We start from the raw sequence: 16,808 nt of genomic DNA on the forward strand, positions 1-16,808 counted from the left end.
TGTGTTAGATTTAGCGCCTCCCAGTGGCCTAGCCCCAATGGTCCCAGCCTGAGTTTATCTCAGGACCCTGAATCTGAATGGAAAAAAACAGAGCATGTTTCCACACAAGGCCACACTCACCTTTTCCTGGGGACTAGGATGTGAACATATCTTCCAGCAAGGGAGACACCATCTTTTGGAGGTGTCAGGGATCCTATTTTGAGGGGGGGTGGTCGGTGCTGTGGCATAGTGGGTAAAGCTGCCGCCTGCAGTGCCGGCATCCCAAATGGGTGCTGGTTCAAGTCCTGGCTGCTCCACTTCCAATCCAGCTCTCTGCTATGGCCTGGGAAAGCAGTAGAAGATGGCCCAAGTCTTTGGGCCTCTGCACCCACGTGGGAGGTGGGGAAGAAACTCCTGGCTCCTGGTTTCAGATCAGCACAGCTCTGGCCGTTGCAGCCAACTGGGGAGTGATGGAAGACCTCTCTTTCTCTCTCTGCCTCTGCCTCTGTGTAACTCTGCCTTTCAAATAAATAACTCTTTAAGAGAGAGAGAGAGAGAGAGGGAGGAAGGAAGGAAGGAAGGAAGAAGAAATCCTAGAGGCAATATGATGTAGACCATTGGTGACACTGGAGTTCAGCATCCCGCTCGCTCGCTTTGCCTCTCAAATTTAAATAAATAATTAAATAAACACTTTTTTTATTTGACAGAATTAGACAATGAAAGAGAAACAGACAGAAAGGTCTTTCTTCCTTGGTTCACCGCCCAAATGGCCACTATGGCTGCAGCTACGCCAATCTGAAGCCAGGAGCCAGGTGCTTCCTCCTGTTCTCAAACGTGGGTGCAGGGGCCCAAGCACTTGGGCCACCCTCCACTGCCCTCCTGGGCCACAGCAGAGAGCTAGACTGGAAGAGGAGCAACTGGGACTAGAACCTGGTGCCCATATGGGATGCCAGCGCCACAGGTGGATGTCACTCCCCCTCTTCGTGGAGGAACGACACAGGACCCTGCGCTGTTCTTTTGTCTGCTCGGCCCTTCCTGGGTTTGCTGCTGGTTCTTCCCGGGTTGGCTGCCGTCCCTCCATCTCCGTGGAGGGGCGGCCCCCCCTGCCACTTTCCCCACTTCCGCGGGGGAGCGGCACACCGCCGGCCGGCTCTCTCGGGGGCTGCTCAGGTGTTCCTTCAGATAGATGTTCCTTGTGCATGTTGTCTCTCTCCTCCTTTATAGTCCTCTTCCACCAATCCCAACTCTGCTACCCACACGCCGAGTATGCTGCTCTCCTCCAATCAGGAGCAGGATCAGCTCCTGCAGGTCATCACTCAAGTTGGCGAGAGGCAGCTGCGTAGAGGCTGTTTACTCCTCTCCCAGCGCCATATTGTGGGAGAGCAGATGCATAGAATAAGTCTTAATTCTAGTAACTTAGTCTAGTCCGAGTTGCTCCCCACAGGTGGACTATTAACCAAGTGAGCAACGGTGCTGGCCCCCAATTATTTATTGTTTAAAAATGGTTTATTTATTTTATGTGAAAGTCAGAGTTACACAGAGAGAGAAAGAGAAAAAAAAAAGAGAAGAGAAGAGAAGAGAGAGAGAGAGAGAGAGAGAGGTCTTCCATCCACTGGTTCACTCCCCAAGTGGCTGCAATGGCCAGAGCTGGGCCGATCTGAAACCAGGAGCCAGGAGCTTCTTTTGGGTCTCCCACGTGGGTACAGGGGCCCAATGACTTGGCCATCTTCTACTGCTTTCTCAGGCCATAGCAGAGAGCTAGATTGGAAGTGGAGCAGCCAGGTCTCGAATTGGTTCCCATATGGGATGCCGGCACCACAGGCAGCGGCTTTACCTGCTACCCACAGCACCGGCCCCAGATAAACACTTCAAAATGCAACACAGTTCCTGAAGATGCTTACTCAGGAAATGTCCAAGTAGTCCAAATTGCTGCTTAAAAATGCAAATAACATCAATCAAATGACCCCTTTATTTAAAAAATTGTTTTAATTCCCCATGGGTTCGTAAATGAACAAATTTGTTTAAAAATTTTTTTCAGAAATGTCTTTGAGAGGAACAGAGAAGGAGAGTGTTCCCATTGGATGTTTCACTCCCCCAAATTCCCACAACGGCATGGGTTGGGCTGGCCCAAGCCAGAAACTCAATCCAAGACTGCCGCAGTCCAGATACCCAGTGTGGAGGGCAGGGACCCAACCACTGGGGCCGTCGCCGCCTCTCAGGAAGCTGGAGACAGGAACTGACACTGGGAATTGAACCCAGGCACGCCCATGTGGTATGCAGGCTTCTGAACTCCTAGACTCAACACCTGCCTCCAACAGAAATAAATAAATAAATAAATAAATAAATAAATAATAAGGTAGGTAGGAAGGAAAAGAACATCCCTTGAACTTTTTTTTTTTTTTTTGACAGACAGAGTGGACAGTGAGAGAGAGAGAGACAGAGAGAAAGGTCTTCCTTTGCCGTTGGTTCACCCTCCAGTGGCCGCTGCACACACCGCGCTGATCCGATGGCAGGAGCCAGGTGCTTTTCCTGGTCTCCCATGGGGTGCAGGGCCCAAGCACTTGGGCCATTCTCCACTGCATTCCCTGGCCACAGCAGAGAGCTGGCCTGGAAGAGGGGCAACCAGGACAGAATCCAGAGCCCCGACCAGGACTAGAACCCAGTGTGCCGGGGCCGCTAGGCGGAGGATTAGCCTAGTGAGCCGCGGCGCCGGCTGTCCCTTGAACTTTAAACAGATAAAGGACGATTGTAGACGTTCAAGGATTTTCTTCTTCTTGTGGTAACAATCATACATTGAAACATATTCTTAAAAAAATGTTTTAACAGAGCCGAGGCGGGGATCTTCACACCTGCTCAACGAGGGTATTTGAGAGCAGCATAACCAGTGCAGGTCTAAGTAGGTGGGAAAGCAGTCACTGCCAGGCCCAGTGCGGGCCAGGTCTGAGCTCCAAGTAGGTGACAGGTGAGCCGCATTCATATTTTTTTTTCTCCTCTTAGCAGTTCCTACCGCTCACCAGGCGAGGGCGGTAGGGAGACACCAGTTGGTCGCTCCCCATCTGGTAGTTGCTCCTCCAAGGCTCAGCCTCTGAAGTGGGGCTCAAAAGCCAGGTGCGCCTTCGCGATCCCAGCCGGCCAGCTGAAGGATCAGGATCTTGCATGGGGTGACCAGGGCGGCGGCGGAGGTTAACAGGGAGTAGGACAAGGAGCAGGCCCGAGGTCCTTCTAATACCTCGGGGACTCTGGGGGAGGAGGGGTCACAGGCCAAAGGGCTCAGGCGTGTGACTTGCACGGGTGAACCTTTGACTTTGCGTGCGCTCTGCAGTTAGTGGAAGGAGAGCCACGTGGGGTTAAACGGATTGGGTCCCTTCTCCGCTCAGCCACGGGTCACTGGAGGGCCTCCGTCCAGTCCCTGACCCCCAAGCCTGGGTGCTGCCAGGAGGGCCCCCCTCCTCCCCCCCGGGTCGCTGGGAGGACGTCCCCGCAGCCCGGTGGCCCGGCCAGCCCACGCCGGGGCGGCGCTGCCAGGGATCCCTAGTGCCGCGCGAGTCCACGCCCCGGTCTTGGGCGGGGCCGCCCCGCCTCCAGTGCTGCCTGCAGAGTTAAGTCCAGGCCTTGAGGTCTCCGCGTTGCCGCCATGGATCAGCTGCGCGCTGGCGCCCGCCTGAGGATCCTGCTGGGACACCTCGGCCACCCCTCGGCCGCGGCCATTGTATCCTTGCGCCTGCGCGCGCCACTCAGGGCCCGGGCCCGGGGCGATGGCCTGTGTGCGCTCGTCCCAGCTAGGGTCACTTTTCCCCCAGGGAGAGCCGGGCAGCGGGGAGGAGGCCGTGTCCCGAGACGCGGGTGGCCCCGGCGGGCCTCGCTGGCCGCTGTGGCTCCGCTCCATGATCCGTGCGCCCTTAGGGCCTCGGTTTCTTGCTCTGGGGTCTGGGCAGCTGATCCGGAAGAGGACTTTGCCATTTTCTCTGAGGCTGCTCAGAGCCCTGGACACAAATGCGAAGCGCGGTGTGAGCTGGCAGGCAGGTGTTAGGGACGCTCTCTGGAGGGGGCTCCAGCGCTCGGCGGGGCGCTGCCCTGCGCCTGCCTGTCCCGGTGGAGCCAGCGCTGCTTTCATTCCTTCCTGGGGGTGTGTGGGGGGTGCGCTCTGGGACCCCCCGCGGGACTTTGACACCGTGCCCTGCAAAGGGACTTGGTACCTTGAACCTGCCTCCTCATTGCGGCTTCAGAAGCCACGCCCAGGACTGGGTGCGCTGCTGATGTTGGGTGGCTGTGGATCCGGATACTTGTCTCTGGACGAGGCCCGAGGCCAGGTGCCTGTTCGGGTTAAGGGTTCTCATCCAGAGCATGCGCAGGTCCTTCCAAAGTTCGTGGGAAATGGAATTAAAAGATAAGCTTATTTTGGATCAAAGATAGTTTGAAATCGTGCATGCTGGTCCTTTTGGTAACCCACTAGAAAAACGCCTGGGATTTTTCTTTGAGTGAGTGACCTGCTTCACTGCTCTTCCTCTGCATTTAGAATCTTGAGCTGCCCTGAAGTTGATTACAGCTGTTTCTTTTTATTTTATTTTATTTTATTTTAATTTAATTTAATTTAATTTTATTTTATTTTTGACAGGCAGAGTGGACAGTGAGAGAGAGAGACAGAGAGAAAGGTCTTCCTTTTGCCGTTGGTTCACCCTCCAATGGCTGCTGTGGCCGGCGTACCGCGCTGATCCAATGGCAGGAGCCAGGTGCTTCTCCTGGTCTCCCATGGGGTGCAGGGCCCAAGCACCTGGGCCATCCTCCACTGCACTCCCTGGCCACAGCAGAGAGCTGGCCTGGAAGAGGGGCAACCGGAACAGAATCCGGCGCCCCGACCGGGACTAGAACCTGGTGTGCCAGGGCCGAAAAGCGGAGGATTAGCCTAGTGAGCTGCGGCGCCGGCCTACAGCTGTTTCTTTTGCCTCGGCGATTGCTCTCCCTGCTGAGTTCCCGAGCAGCAGTGTATCAGAAATTCGGCAAATTTAAGGTTCTGTCCACAAAATAGGGGGCTGGAGGAGATGTTGCAGTCTCACTTGACAGGCTAGGAGAGAGTAAAAACCTTAACGAAGCTCCTTTAACTAAAGCAGAGATGGCCAAAGTGTGGTCCCTGGGCCAGAAGCCCCAGCATCACCAGGGACCTGTTAGAAATGCAGATATTCTAGGGCTCAACTCAAACCTAAGGAATCAGAGTGTGGGGGTGGGGCCCAAATTCTGATGCAAGCTGCAGATTGAGACCCGGTGCTAATACTGTGACTAGATCTACGTGGGACCAGAGCTGAGATTCCCCAGTCGATTCTCTAACCACTTTTTAAAATTTGATGATCCGATTGTGCTGGGTTTGGTGTTGTGGGATGGAGGGTAGAACCTGGTGTTTTCACTGGTGACTCCTGGAACAGTGCTCAGCAGTACAGCTCTCTGCAGTGTTGGAACCGTTCTGTCCATGCACTGTCCATTCTGGTCACTACCTGTCTCATTTGGCTATTGAGCATTTGAAATATGGCAGGGGAGGGATTTCTTTGCTCCAATAAACTCCAATTTAAATAGCCAGGTATGGCCAGTGGCTTGTGGGACAGCCCTGGCTTAGACTTCTGGTGAATGAGTGGTTTACTCTTGCGTGGGCCCCTGGGAACTCTGTGTTTCTCCCCAGTGGTTTTTCTTGTTTTCAATTCCTTGGCTAACACAGCAGAAGAAATAATTTATTGAACCCTTGTTATCCTTGGCCACAATGGAGAACAGAACTAGTCCAGAATGTCACAGGCCAAGGGCAAAGGCCATCAATGACGGTTTTGGTGTCAGCAAAGTGCGTCTCATAGGTGGTTCTGGCGATCCGTTGGTGATGAAGTTCCAGATCCTTCCAAGACAGGTTGTAGCTGGGAGCAGGCAGCCCAACAGCTTGTAGCGAAACTTGTCCCGGTGTCCCCAGGGTCCAGCACTTCTTACTTCTGCTCCTTTGGCCCCCATGGGCACACAGCCAGCAGCGTACTTGGATGTGTGGTTCATCTTTCTTCTTCTGCACTTCCGCCTGGCATTTGCTTCTTCCTCCACTTGCCTCTCATGGCGCTGAGGTTTCCAAGAGGACACGCTAAAGCCCAGAGCGCTCTCCCCAGTCTTAACTGTTTCTAAAGTGATGTTGATTTTGGAATTAGGAATAATCATTTGAAGTTTAAAACATAATGTGGTTTTTAAAAGGTTTATTTATTTATTTGAAAGGCAGAGTTACATAGGCAGAGAGAGAGAGAGAGGTCTTCCATCCACTGGTTCACTCCCCAGATGGCCGCAACAGCTGGAGTGCTCCAATCTGAAGCCAGGAGCCAGGAGCTTCTTTGCGGTCTCTCATGTAGGTGCAGGGGCCCAAGCACTGGACCTTTTTCTACTGCTTTCCCAGGCCATAGCAGAGAGCTGGATCAGAAGAGGAGCAGCTGGGACTCAAACCAGCACCCATATGGGATGCCGGCACTGCAGGTGGTGGCTTTACCCACTATGCCACAGCGCTGGCCCCTCAACTATTTTTTTAAAGGATTTATTTACTTGAAAAAGAGAGTAAGAGAGAGAGAGAGAGAGAAAGAGAGAGAGGCCTTTCATCTGCTGGTTCTCTTCCTAAATGGCCTCAATAGCTATGTCTCGGCTGGGCTGGGCTGGGCTGGGCTAAAGCCAGGAGTCAGGAACTCCATCTGGGTGTCCCATGGGGGTGCAGGGGCCCAAGCATTTGGGCTATCTTCTGCTGCCCTCCCAAGCTCATCAGCATGGAGCTGGACTGGAAGTGGAGCAGCCAGGACTCTTGACCAGGCACTGTGATACCGGATGCTGCTGTTGCATGCAGTGGCTTAACCCACTGCACCACAGCATGAGCCTGTTGTTCCTGAATTTATAGAGGAAACATTTGCACATCATTAAGCAGTGCTCCAGGAGCAACAGCCCAAAAGACACCACGATGCAGGAAGAGGGGAGGCTGAAGTCTGGCTGTGTTCACAACGTTTTACTGAGAGTTGTTGACCAAGACTTAGTATCCTGTGAGCCTCTGTGCCTCAGTGTAAACAGACTGACTCTGACTTGCCTCGCTCCTGGAGTATGGCATTGTCACCACATGCTATGAAGACATTATTGAAGAAATGACATGTGATGACAAGTGACAATCTGAAAAAAGCTCTTCAGACTACAGAACTAATGAGAAAAAACCAGCACGAGATACTACGTCACTGATGTGTAACCATGAAAGAGAGCTTACAAAAAGAATTTTCAGGGGCCGGCACCCTGGCACAGTGGGTTGAAGCGCCGAACTGCAGTGCCGGCATCCCATATGTGCACTGGTTCAAGTCCTGGCTGCTCCACTCCTGATCCAGCTCCCTGCTAGTGTGCCTGGGAAAGTAGCAGAAGACAGCCCAAATGGTCAGGCCCCTGCACCCATATGGGAGACCTAGAGGAAGCTCCCGGCTCCTGGCTTTGAATCAGCCCAGCTCCAGCTGTTACAGCCATTTGGGGAATGAACCAGTGCATGGAAGACTTTCTCTCTCTCTCTCTCTGTCTCTCTCTCTCTTTACACTCTCTCTAACTCCGTATTTCAAATAAATAAAAAATAAATCTTAAAGAATTTCTTCAAGATACCTAAATTTATACTCAGCTGTGTAGACCCTACTGCTGTTGGAGTTCTTGTTTATTTTACAGGTTTTTTTTTTTTTTTTTTAATAGTTTGGACTGAAGTCCCACTAAATTGAAAACCTTCTGTGAACGACACATGCCCCTCTCCCTCTGGAGTTGAACCTTGGAGATTCTTGGTTGTTTAGCAGTTTGGAGAAAGGAGTAGTTCTGTGGACTAAGCCCATGGCAGCTGCGGAGTGTGGGCCCCTGTAAGTGACCTTGGCCCCGTGCTGAGTCTCCCCCACCCAGGATTCCTGCTCTGTACAGCAGGAGTAATAACAGAGTGCTCCGTCTCCAGCCACCTCTAGGGTCCTTGTGAAGATGAAGTGAGGTGGTAGAGGCCAAAGCGCCTTAGCCGCGGTGTGCACCTGTCCGAGGAGGAGTGAAGTCAGAGCTCCCGCGTCTGTTCAGGAAGATGCCTTTCTCGTGAGAACTGAACTAGCACGGGGGGCTATTTCTCGGAATGGCTGGCTCCTCGGTTTTACCTTATTTGCCTTAATTCACGTCCTAGGTAGCCCACTCCACTTCAGGGACAGCTTCCCCTGCCAGTTTCCAGCCTCAGAAATTCCAGTAAGTAGATCCAACTGTGATTTTTTATTTTTTTAAAAAAAGATTTATTTTATTTGAAACAGTTACACATAGAGACAAGGAGAGGCACAGAGAGAGAGAGAGAGAGAGAGAGAGAGATCTTCCATCTGTTGGTTCACTCCCCAATTAGCCGCAACGGCAAGACTTGTGCCGATTCGAAGCCAGGAGCTTCTTCGGGTCTCCCAAGAGGGTTCTGGGGTCTAAGCACTTGGGCCATCTTCTACTAATTCCCCGGGCCATCAGCAGGCAGCTGGTTTGGAATTGGAGCTGCTGGTATTCGAACCGGTGCCTATATGGGATGCTGGTGTCACAGGCACATGCTTAACCTACTATACCACAGCACCAGTCCCCCAGAACTAGTTCTAATCAGTAAAGTTGGGGGAAATGTTTCGTGTGTTGACTTTAATTTTCTATATGTAAATTTCAGAAGGAAGGAACAGTATCAGAAACTGCATAACTAATAACCCAGGCATGATATACATTACATTTAAATTAGCTTGTAGTTATATTGACATATTAGCTAGCTAGCATCTCTGGTGTATCTTAAGTCACCTTTGATAGGGAAGGCTTTGACCTTCATAAATATTCTTCTTGTAATAAATATTATTAGCAATAATTCAAATTTTTAAATTGCTGGTTAAGATTTATACTTATTTATGGGATATGATATTGTAATTTGGTACATGTATGCAATGTAAAATGATCAAATAGGGGTAGTTTTACTACCTCCTCAGATACCATTTCTTCTGCTCTCCGTGGTTTCAAGCGCATAATTATTTGTTCTAGAGTCCAGTTACCCTGCTGTGTTACAGAGCAGAAGGGCTCATGTCAAGGAGTGGGTTATGTAGCTTGAGTCTGTGGACATGCTGTGTACTTACTTGGATGTTGTCACTTTGATTACTTCTACGAATGCACCAACTAGAAAATTAAAAGTGTATTGAATTGTTTCCCATCTGAAAAACCACATATATTCATTACACCAAAAATCTTATATACTCATCTATAATTCCATTACTGAAAGGCACTCACTCTTACAAATTATTTTGGATATATTTTTGCAGGTTTTAAACTTTTCTTCTAAGTTTTTATTGATGTATTTTCATTTTATCTGAAAGGGAGTGAGAGAGAGAGAGAAAGACAATGACAAAAAAAGAGAGAGCGAGCTACCACCCCCTGGTTCACTCTCCAAGGAACACAGTAGTTGAGACTAGACCGAGGCTGAAGCCAGGAGCCCAGAATTCCATCCAAGTCTCTGACGTGGGTGCAGGAATCCAAGCCGCTGAGCCATCATCTCTTGCCTCCCAGGATGCACATTAAGAGGAAGTTGGATCAGAGATGGAGTAGCCAAGACTCGAACCAGGCACTCAGGAATGGGATGTAGGTGTCTCAGGGGATGACTTACGCTGCTGCTCCAAACACCTGCCCCTGCAGTCTTTCCACAAGTAGTGTCTTGGCTTTACATCACGGTCCTCATATCGTATTAGAAGAAACATCATCCAAACTATCATATGCCCTTTATTTTTAATATTTATTTATTTGAAAGAGTTACACACAGAGAGGAGAGGCAGAGAGAGAGAGAGAGAGAGAGAGAGGGAGAGAGAGAGAGATAGAGGGAGAGAGAGGTCTTCTACCCACTGGTTCACTCCCCAGTTGGCCGCAATGGCCGCAGCTGTGCCAATCCAAAGCCAGGAGATTCCTCTGGATCTCCCACTTGGGTTGGGTGTGGGGGCCCAAGGACTTGGGCCATTTTCCACTGTTTTCCCAGTGCATAGCAGAGAGCTGGATCAGAGGTGGAGCAGCTGGGTCTCGAACTGGCATCCATATGGCATACTGGCATTACAGGCAGCAACTTAACCCTCTATGTCACAGCACTGGCCCCATGCCTTTTATTTTTAATGCTGGAGTCATAAACTATTGAGTGGATTTACGGGGGTGTTCAAAAAGTCTGTGGAAAATCTAGACTGTGAAAATACTATGCATAGATTTCAAAAAAATTCTTTGTACCTCAATAAACTTATATTTTAATTCTATTTCCCTCAAACTGTTTGAAGTACCCTCATAATGTCAGTCAATTTTTCTTCTATTACTGCAGTTTTTTGGGGTGTTAATTATAGTTCATGCTTTTTAGGTTGTTTTAGATTAGTTCCATACAGTTAGGAACAGAAATAACAGATTGGAGAGTAGAGTATGAATCTTTCTTAGGTTCTTGATACAGGTTGTTTCCTTATAATTATAAAGATATTATGGAAATCTTTTCTTCTTTAGGTATACTCTGGATAATAATGTTCTAAGCCTAGAACAGAGAAAATTTTATGAAGAAAACGGGTATCTGGTCATTAAGAATCTGGTGTCGCATGCTGACATTCAGCGCTTCAGGTACGGTAGCACTGTTTGTTCGTTATGAACTGTGTGTTCTGTGGCATGAGGACCCGAGTCAAGACCCGCCTCTTCCTGATCCGTGTTTGCAGTGATTCAGTTTGTTAGGAGTTGGGTATGAGCTCTGGGCTAGACTGAGGGCCGCGTCCTGGGCCATCTGCCTAGGTTTTTGCAACTCCGTGTCCCCTCCCTGTTGCATTTCATCTGTGCAATGGCCATCGGGACAGTGCCGCCATCCCAGTGGCTAAGACTAAGTACAGTGACAAGTAAGGAAAATGTAGCAAGTGGGGGCTGGCACGCGGTGAATGCGACTGGCGTGTGGCCATCATTTTTACCGTGTAACCAAAACCACAAAACTGTTTCCCTGCAGGTTTGCCAAGCTGAGCCACGTTTTCATTGTGGTGGGGTGATCCCTGCCTGGCAGTAAGGAGGCCGGCACGTCTGAGGTGGCCGTGTCCCCTCCCTGTCACCGGAACCATTCTGTTGTAGTGCAGGGAAACCCATCCTGGAGTCTGTAGGTTCCTCTGGAGGGCGGGGCTGGACAGGTGCTGGGAGCTTGCCTGCATGACACCGTATGCAAATTTATTTTCCTAGGAGTGAGTTTGAAAGAATCTGCAGAAAGGAGGTGAGACCAGCGGGCTTAATGGTGATGAAAGATGTGGCCATTGTGAAATCTGAGCAAAACCTGAGTGAGAAAGCAGTTACCAAGGTCCAGGACTTCCAGGAAGACGAGGAGCTCTTCAGATACTGCACCCTGCCCGAGGTCAGAGGCTCTGTGTGCTGGGCTTGTGTGTGGCATCACCGGGCTGTAAGCCTGCACCCCTGCCCCCAGATCTGCTGCTCCTGCCCCTTCCCGCATGTGGCTCTAAGCGCTGTAGTCTGCAGCGGGAGGTGCTTTGGGCCCCCAGTGGGTATTTGGCGGTTTTTGGTTGGCTCGCGGTGGCTTCTCCTGGGTGGGAGCCGGGGATGCCGCAGTAGCGGGGCTCAGCCATGCTACAGTGCCCAGAGCCAGAGCAGCCCCCTCCCCAGACAGAGAATGACCCCACCCGCAGCGCCAGGGATGGCAGCCTTGAGGAGCCGTGTGTCTGTTGAGAAGGAACAGAATTCTGGGTGAACGGGACACAGCCCTTCCAAGACAACGGGCGTGAAGTTCCTGAGGCTATGATTTGTAAACTCATGTATTTTTTTCTTTTCTGTTTTTTTTTTTTTTTTTTTTTTTTTTTTTTTTTTTTATAATATTTACTTGAGAGATAGAAGTTACAGAATGAGAGAGGGAGAGACAGAGGTCTTCCATCTGCCGGTTCCCTCCCCAAATAGCCGCAACAGCTGGAGCTGGGCGCATCCGAAGCTATGAGCTAGGAGCTTCTTCCGGGGCTCCCATGTGGGTGCAGGGGCCCAAGGACTTGGGCCATCTTCCACTGCTTTCCCAGGCCATAGCAGAGAGCTGGATTGGAAGTGGAGCCCCTGAGACTTGAACCGTCATCCATATCGGATGCTGATGCTGCAGGCGGCAGCTTTACCTGCTACGCCACGGCACTGGCCCCAGGATGCGTTTGTTTTAAAAATTAGATTTCTTTTTTTGAAAAAGAGTATTCTTTTTTTTTTTTTTTGACAGGCAGAGTTAGACAGTGAGAGATGGAGAGACAGAGAGATAGGTCTTCCTTCCGTTGGTTCACCCCACAAATGGCTGCTGCAGCCAGAGTGCTACACCCATCTGAAGCCAGGAGCCAAGTTCTCCCTCCTGTTCTCCCATGTGGGTGCAGGGCCCAAGCACTTGGGCCATCCTCCACTGCCTTCCTGGGCCACAGCAGAGAGCTGGAATGGAAGAGGAGCAACCAGGACAGAATCCGGTGCCCCATCCGGGACTAGAACCCAACGTACAGGTGCCACAGGCAGAGGATTAGCCAAGTGAGCCCCAGCGCATTCCAAGAGTATTATTCTTTAAGAGTGAACCATATTTACAGAAAAGATCTAAGCAGGCCAGAGCCCCGGCTCAATAGGCTAATCTTCCGCCTGCGGCACTGGTACACCGGGTTCTAGTCCCGGTCAGGACGCTGGATTCTGTCCCGGTTGCTCCTCTTCCTGTCCAGCTCTCTGCTGTGGCCTGGGTGTGTGTAGTGGAGGATGGCCCAAATGCTTGGGCCCTACACCTGCATGGGAGACCAAGAGAAGCACCTGGCTCCTGGCTTTGGATCAGCGTGATTTGCAGTGTGCTGTCCACAGCGGCAATTGGAGGGTGAACCAACGGAAAAGAAAGACCTTTCTCTCTGCCTCTCTCTCTCTCTCTCTCACTGTCCACTCTGCCTGTCCAAAATAAATAAGTAAATAAATAAGAAAATTAAAAACAAATAAGAAAAGATCCAAGCAGTACACAAAAGGAGTGACCCCATCTCCCGGGACCTCGCTCCCTGTTGAGTATATATGTCGGGAATTCCCTCACTTGTACCCCTCCTGCCTGTGTCGGGGATCAGGAACCTCCTGGCTGTCACCTTGTGTTTTTCACTTACAGTGGGTGCCTGTCATCCTCCCATAGCCCTCTGCATGGAGCCACCTGGTAACTTTCAAACTGCAGTATACCAGGGTCTTAATTTCCGAGCCATTTGTTTGGACTGGCTTTGCAGGAGGCTTCCCAGGGAGTATGGGAATTATAACCAGGTGCTGTTAGAGAGCTTGGTTCCCAGAGGTGGGCTGTACAGGGATGCCACCTGTGCCGTCACGTCCAGGTCCCAGACAGAGGACCGAGGGGAAGCGGCCCCCTGGACTGTCGTGCAGTCCTGTGCTGGAGATGGAACTCGGCTGCGGGATGGTGGGTGACAACTTGTGGTTGGCGAAACGCTGCTGTGAATACCTTGGGTGAATATTGGCAGTTCCTGTAGCGCCCTCAGGGGGTACGAGTTACGTGAATGGTTACTTCTCTGTCCATGTGTTGGGAAGCATCACCAGCACATCAAACTCAACGATTTTCAGGAAGTTAGTACTCGGGATAAGATTTAGAAGGAAGCTGATGTAATTGAGGCAAGTGACTGGCTAAAGAACAGTATGGAGGACACAGGGATGGTGGGGATGGCTCTCAGCCGTGGGGGTTTATAAGCGCCAGCCCAAGTGAAGGTGCACAGTCCCAGGCTTGGTGTAGATGGAACCGTGAGGCCTGCCTCTCGAGCTGTTTGTACATTTCAAGTGTTTCAGGCTGTAACTGCCAACATTCCCGACCTAGCAGAGATCAGGCTGTGAGCAGGAGTGGGCCCTGACTCCTGATTTGGAATCAGACCCGCCCACGCTTGAATGCCGTCTTCTTCCCTGATCTGACTTCTGAGTCTTGGGTTTATCTATCTGTGCGGGACTTTCATCTTCAGGGCTTCTTTGGAAGACGGCGTGAATTTTCAGGCGTTGTGTAAGGCTTAGATGGCCCGATGTGTCGTGGGCATTTGGTTGGGAGTCTGTGCCTGGGTCCCTGTGTGGCTCAGCACCCCCACCCACAGGGTACGGGACTGATTCCCGGCTCCTTGTCAGGTGCAGCTCACCCTTGGCCGTGCCACACAATGCTCCCAGGTCATGATCGAGTCAGCATCTTGATTCTCACATGACTGCCAACTGCACAGGCTCAGGACCTGCTTTTCTTGTCCACTGCTGCACGCCTGCTTCCTGTGACGGGGCCTGCTTCCCGCCTATGTGAAGACGTGGAGGGGAGGGCACACTGGTTGTGCAGTGTCCTCTGAGCCGCTGCCCTGCTCTGACCTGGCTGCTCCTGACAGCAGCGAATCCTGCTGGGCTCTTCCTTTCTTCTCTTACTGTCTGAGATGCAGACTGATGGAGAAATCTCCCACTCATGGTTCCATTCCACAGATGCCCATAGGGTCCCGTGCTGGGCCTGCCAAAGGTGGGTGCTGGAACTCAATCCAGGTCTCCCACGTGGGTGGCAAGAACCCAAGGACTTGAGCCATCAGCTGCTCCCTCCCAGCGTGTGCACGAGCAGGGAGCTGGAATTGGGCACAGAGCTGGGACTCAAACCCAACTGCCGGGCCAGATGCTCCCCTTGGGCCTACTTAGGCAGGGTCGTTCTTGTGCAGGGTCTCCAAGAAGAAAAAGGAAACCGTTTCTCCCTGGGCACTGTCTGTGGCTTTGGGTGGCAGAAGGGCTGGTCCTGGCCTTCTAGGCTGATACCTTACAGAAACGCACCCCTTTCTTGTAAAAGAGAAACAGGTTATATTCCCAGCTACTCAGACAAGCCTGCCCAATTCAACGGGTTGTAGATGTAGAGTGGTTTCCAGTTTCTGGATTTTCCCCCATGCTTTGTTCTCAGTGTTGTGAAATACTGACTGTTACCATCTTGCCTGTCATAGAGTAGCTGGCCTTGGCGCCACTGGCCTGTACTTCTGATTGCCCATGAAGCTTTGTTCCTCCCCCTCCCCCTTATTTTTCTTAGATCTTGAAATACGTGGAGTGCTTCACCGGACCCAATATTATGGCCATGCACACAATGCTGATTAACAAACCTCCAGATGTTGGTAAAGGACTTTTCTTATTATTATTTTAGATTTATTTATTCATTTGAAAGGCAGAGTTACAGATACAGAGAGATCTTCCATCTGCTGGTTCACTCCCCAAATGACCTCTAATAGCCAGCGCTGGGCCAAGCTGAAGCCAGGATCCTGGAGCTCCCTCTGGGTCTCCCCTGATGGGTGGCAGGGCCCAAGCACTTGGGCCATCTTCTGCTGCCTTCCCAGGCACATCAGAATGGAGCTGGATTGGAAGTGGAGCAGCCAGGACTTGAACCAGCGCTCATAAAGGATGCCAGCATTGTAGGTGGTACTTAACCAGCGGTGCCACCACAATGGCTCCAGGACTCTTCTTATTAAGGAGAAGTAAGAAAAAATGTTTAATTAAAATATGTGAGGTTGATGTTCTGACCTTGGTGGTGCAGAACTTCCAGGCTTCTGGCTTCAGACTGGCTTTGTTCCCGCAGTTGTAGTGGCTGGTTCACTCCCCAAATGGCCACAATGACCAAAGCTGGGCCGATCCAAAGCCAGGAGCTTCTTCTGGGTCTCCTACGCAAGTGCAGGGGCCCAAGGACTTGGGCCACGGTAAACTGCTTTCTCAGCCCATTGCACAGAGCTGGATCGGAAGTGGAGCAGCCAGGACTGAAACCCCCACCCATATGGGATGTGGCACTGCTACTCCACAGTACTGGCCCCTTCGCATTTGATTTGACATCCAGTTGGTTGCTTCTCTCTCGAGGTTGATTTTTCTGTAGTGTTGTTTCATTTGCCTGGGGATAGGTCATTTTTCCGGTTTTCCAGGCAAAGGATAAGGAATTCTGAGACTTGGAAAAATGTCTTTTTAAGATATTACATTTGATTTGATTATTTATTTAAACTAAAAAAAAATTTGTCTGAGAAGAAAAGAGAGAGAGCGAGAGCCCTCTCAAGAAAGAGCCCATCTTCTGATTCACTCCCTGATACTTGCAATGCCTGGGGCTGGGCCAGGAACTCAATCCAGGTACCCACCTGGGTGCAGAAACTAAGGTACTTGAACCATCTTCACCCAGTGCCTTCCAGGGTGCAGAGTGGCAAGAAACTGGAGTTAGGAGCCAGGACTGAGTATCACACCCAGGCATCTGAATGGGGGTGCAGATGTCCTCACCAGCATCTTAACCACAGGGCCTCTTGTCTACCCTTGAACAGCTTTTAACAGCAGGTTCTCTTTCAGGCAAGAAGACGTCCCGTCATCCCTTGCACCAGGATCTGCACTATTTCCCCTTCCGGCCCAGCAATCTCATTGTTTGTGCTTGGACCGCGATGGAGCACATTGACCGGAACAATGGTTGTCTGGTGGTGCTCCCCGGCACCCACAAAGGCCCCCTGAAGCCGCACGACTACCCGCAGTGGGAGGTAGGTCTGTCTGGGAGCCGAATCTCCTTCCCGGTTTTAAATTTCACTCAGCATCCATAAAGAGCATACAGAGGAGAGGGCACTGCCTTTCTTAGCCAAGCGCTGTCCCGAGACTTACAAATGTGATCAGTGCCAGTTGCAGGATGTCAGACCAAACACCCAGTGTAGTTGTCCTTTGAACATGCATTTGAAAACCGGCCCAGGTGGGGAACTTGAGCAGGTGCTGTGGAGGGCCCGAGATGGCACGGCCTAATCGCAGAGGAAGACATAAGCACTTCAGTCCTGGATGTGGGTGATACGTGCCCCCCGAGTCTGCTCGCT

General features: G+C 51.1%; 1 protein-coding gene across 4 annotated transcripts in view; it reads left to right on the plus strand.

Annotated features, from left to right (window-relative positions):
• LOC138843056 (phytanoyl-CoA dioxygenase, peroxisomal) overlaps nt 1-16,808 on the plus strand; it is a 35,908-nt gene that overhangs the window by 7,961 nt on the left and 11,139 nt on the right. Inside the window, exons 1-7 of one of the 4 annotated variants that reach the window (XM_070055673.2) lie at nt 2,988-3,087; nt 7,687-7,844; nt 7,934-8,205; nt 10,489-10,599; nt 11,194-11,362; nt 15,023-15,104; nt 16,306-16,487. In XM_070055673.2, coding sequence (XP_069911774.1) covers nt 11,243-11,362; nt 15,023-15,104; nt 16,306-16,487 — 384 coding nt within the window. In that variant the 5' untranslated portion in view covers nt 2,988-3,087; nt 7,687-7,844; nt 7,934-8,205; nt 10,489-10,599; nt 11,194-11,242. Of the gene's footprint in view, nt 1-2,987; nt 3,088-3,593; nt 3,689-6,259; nt 6,338-7,686; nt 7,845-7,933; nt 8,206-10,488; nt 10,600-11,193; nt 11,363-15,022; nt 15,105-16,305; nt 16,488-16,808 lie in introns of those variants that run through there. The other 3 variants (XM_089311736.1, XM_089311734.1, XM_051821525.3) reach the window with 3 other exon arrangements.

This window comes from Oryctolagus cuniculus, chromosome 13 (genome assembly GCF_051225735.1).
Source record: "Oryctolagus cuniculus isolate XC-2025 breed Fujian yellow rabbit chromosome 13, ASM5122573v1, whole genome shotgun sequence".
NCBI classification, from domain to species: Eukaryota; Metazoa; Chordata; class Mammalia; order Lagomorpha; family Leporidae; genus Oryctolagus; species Oryctolagus cuniculus.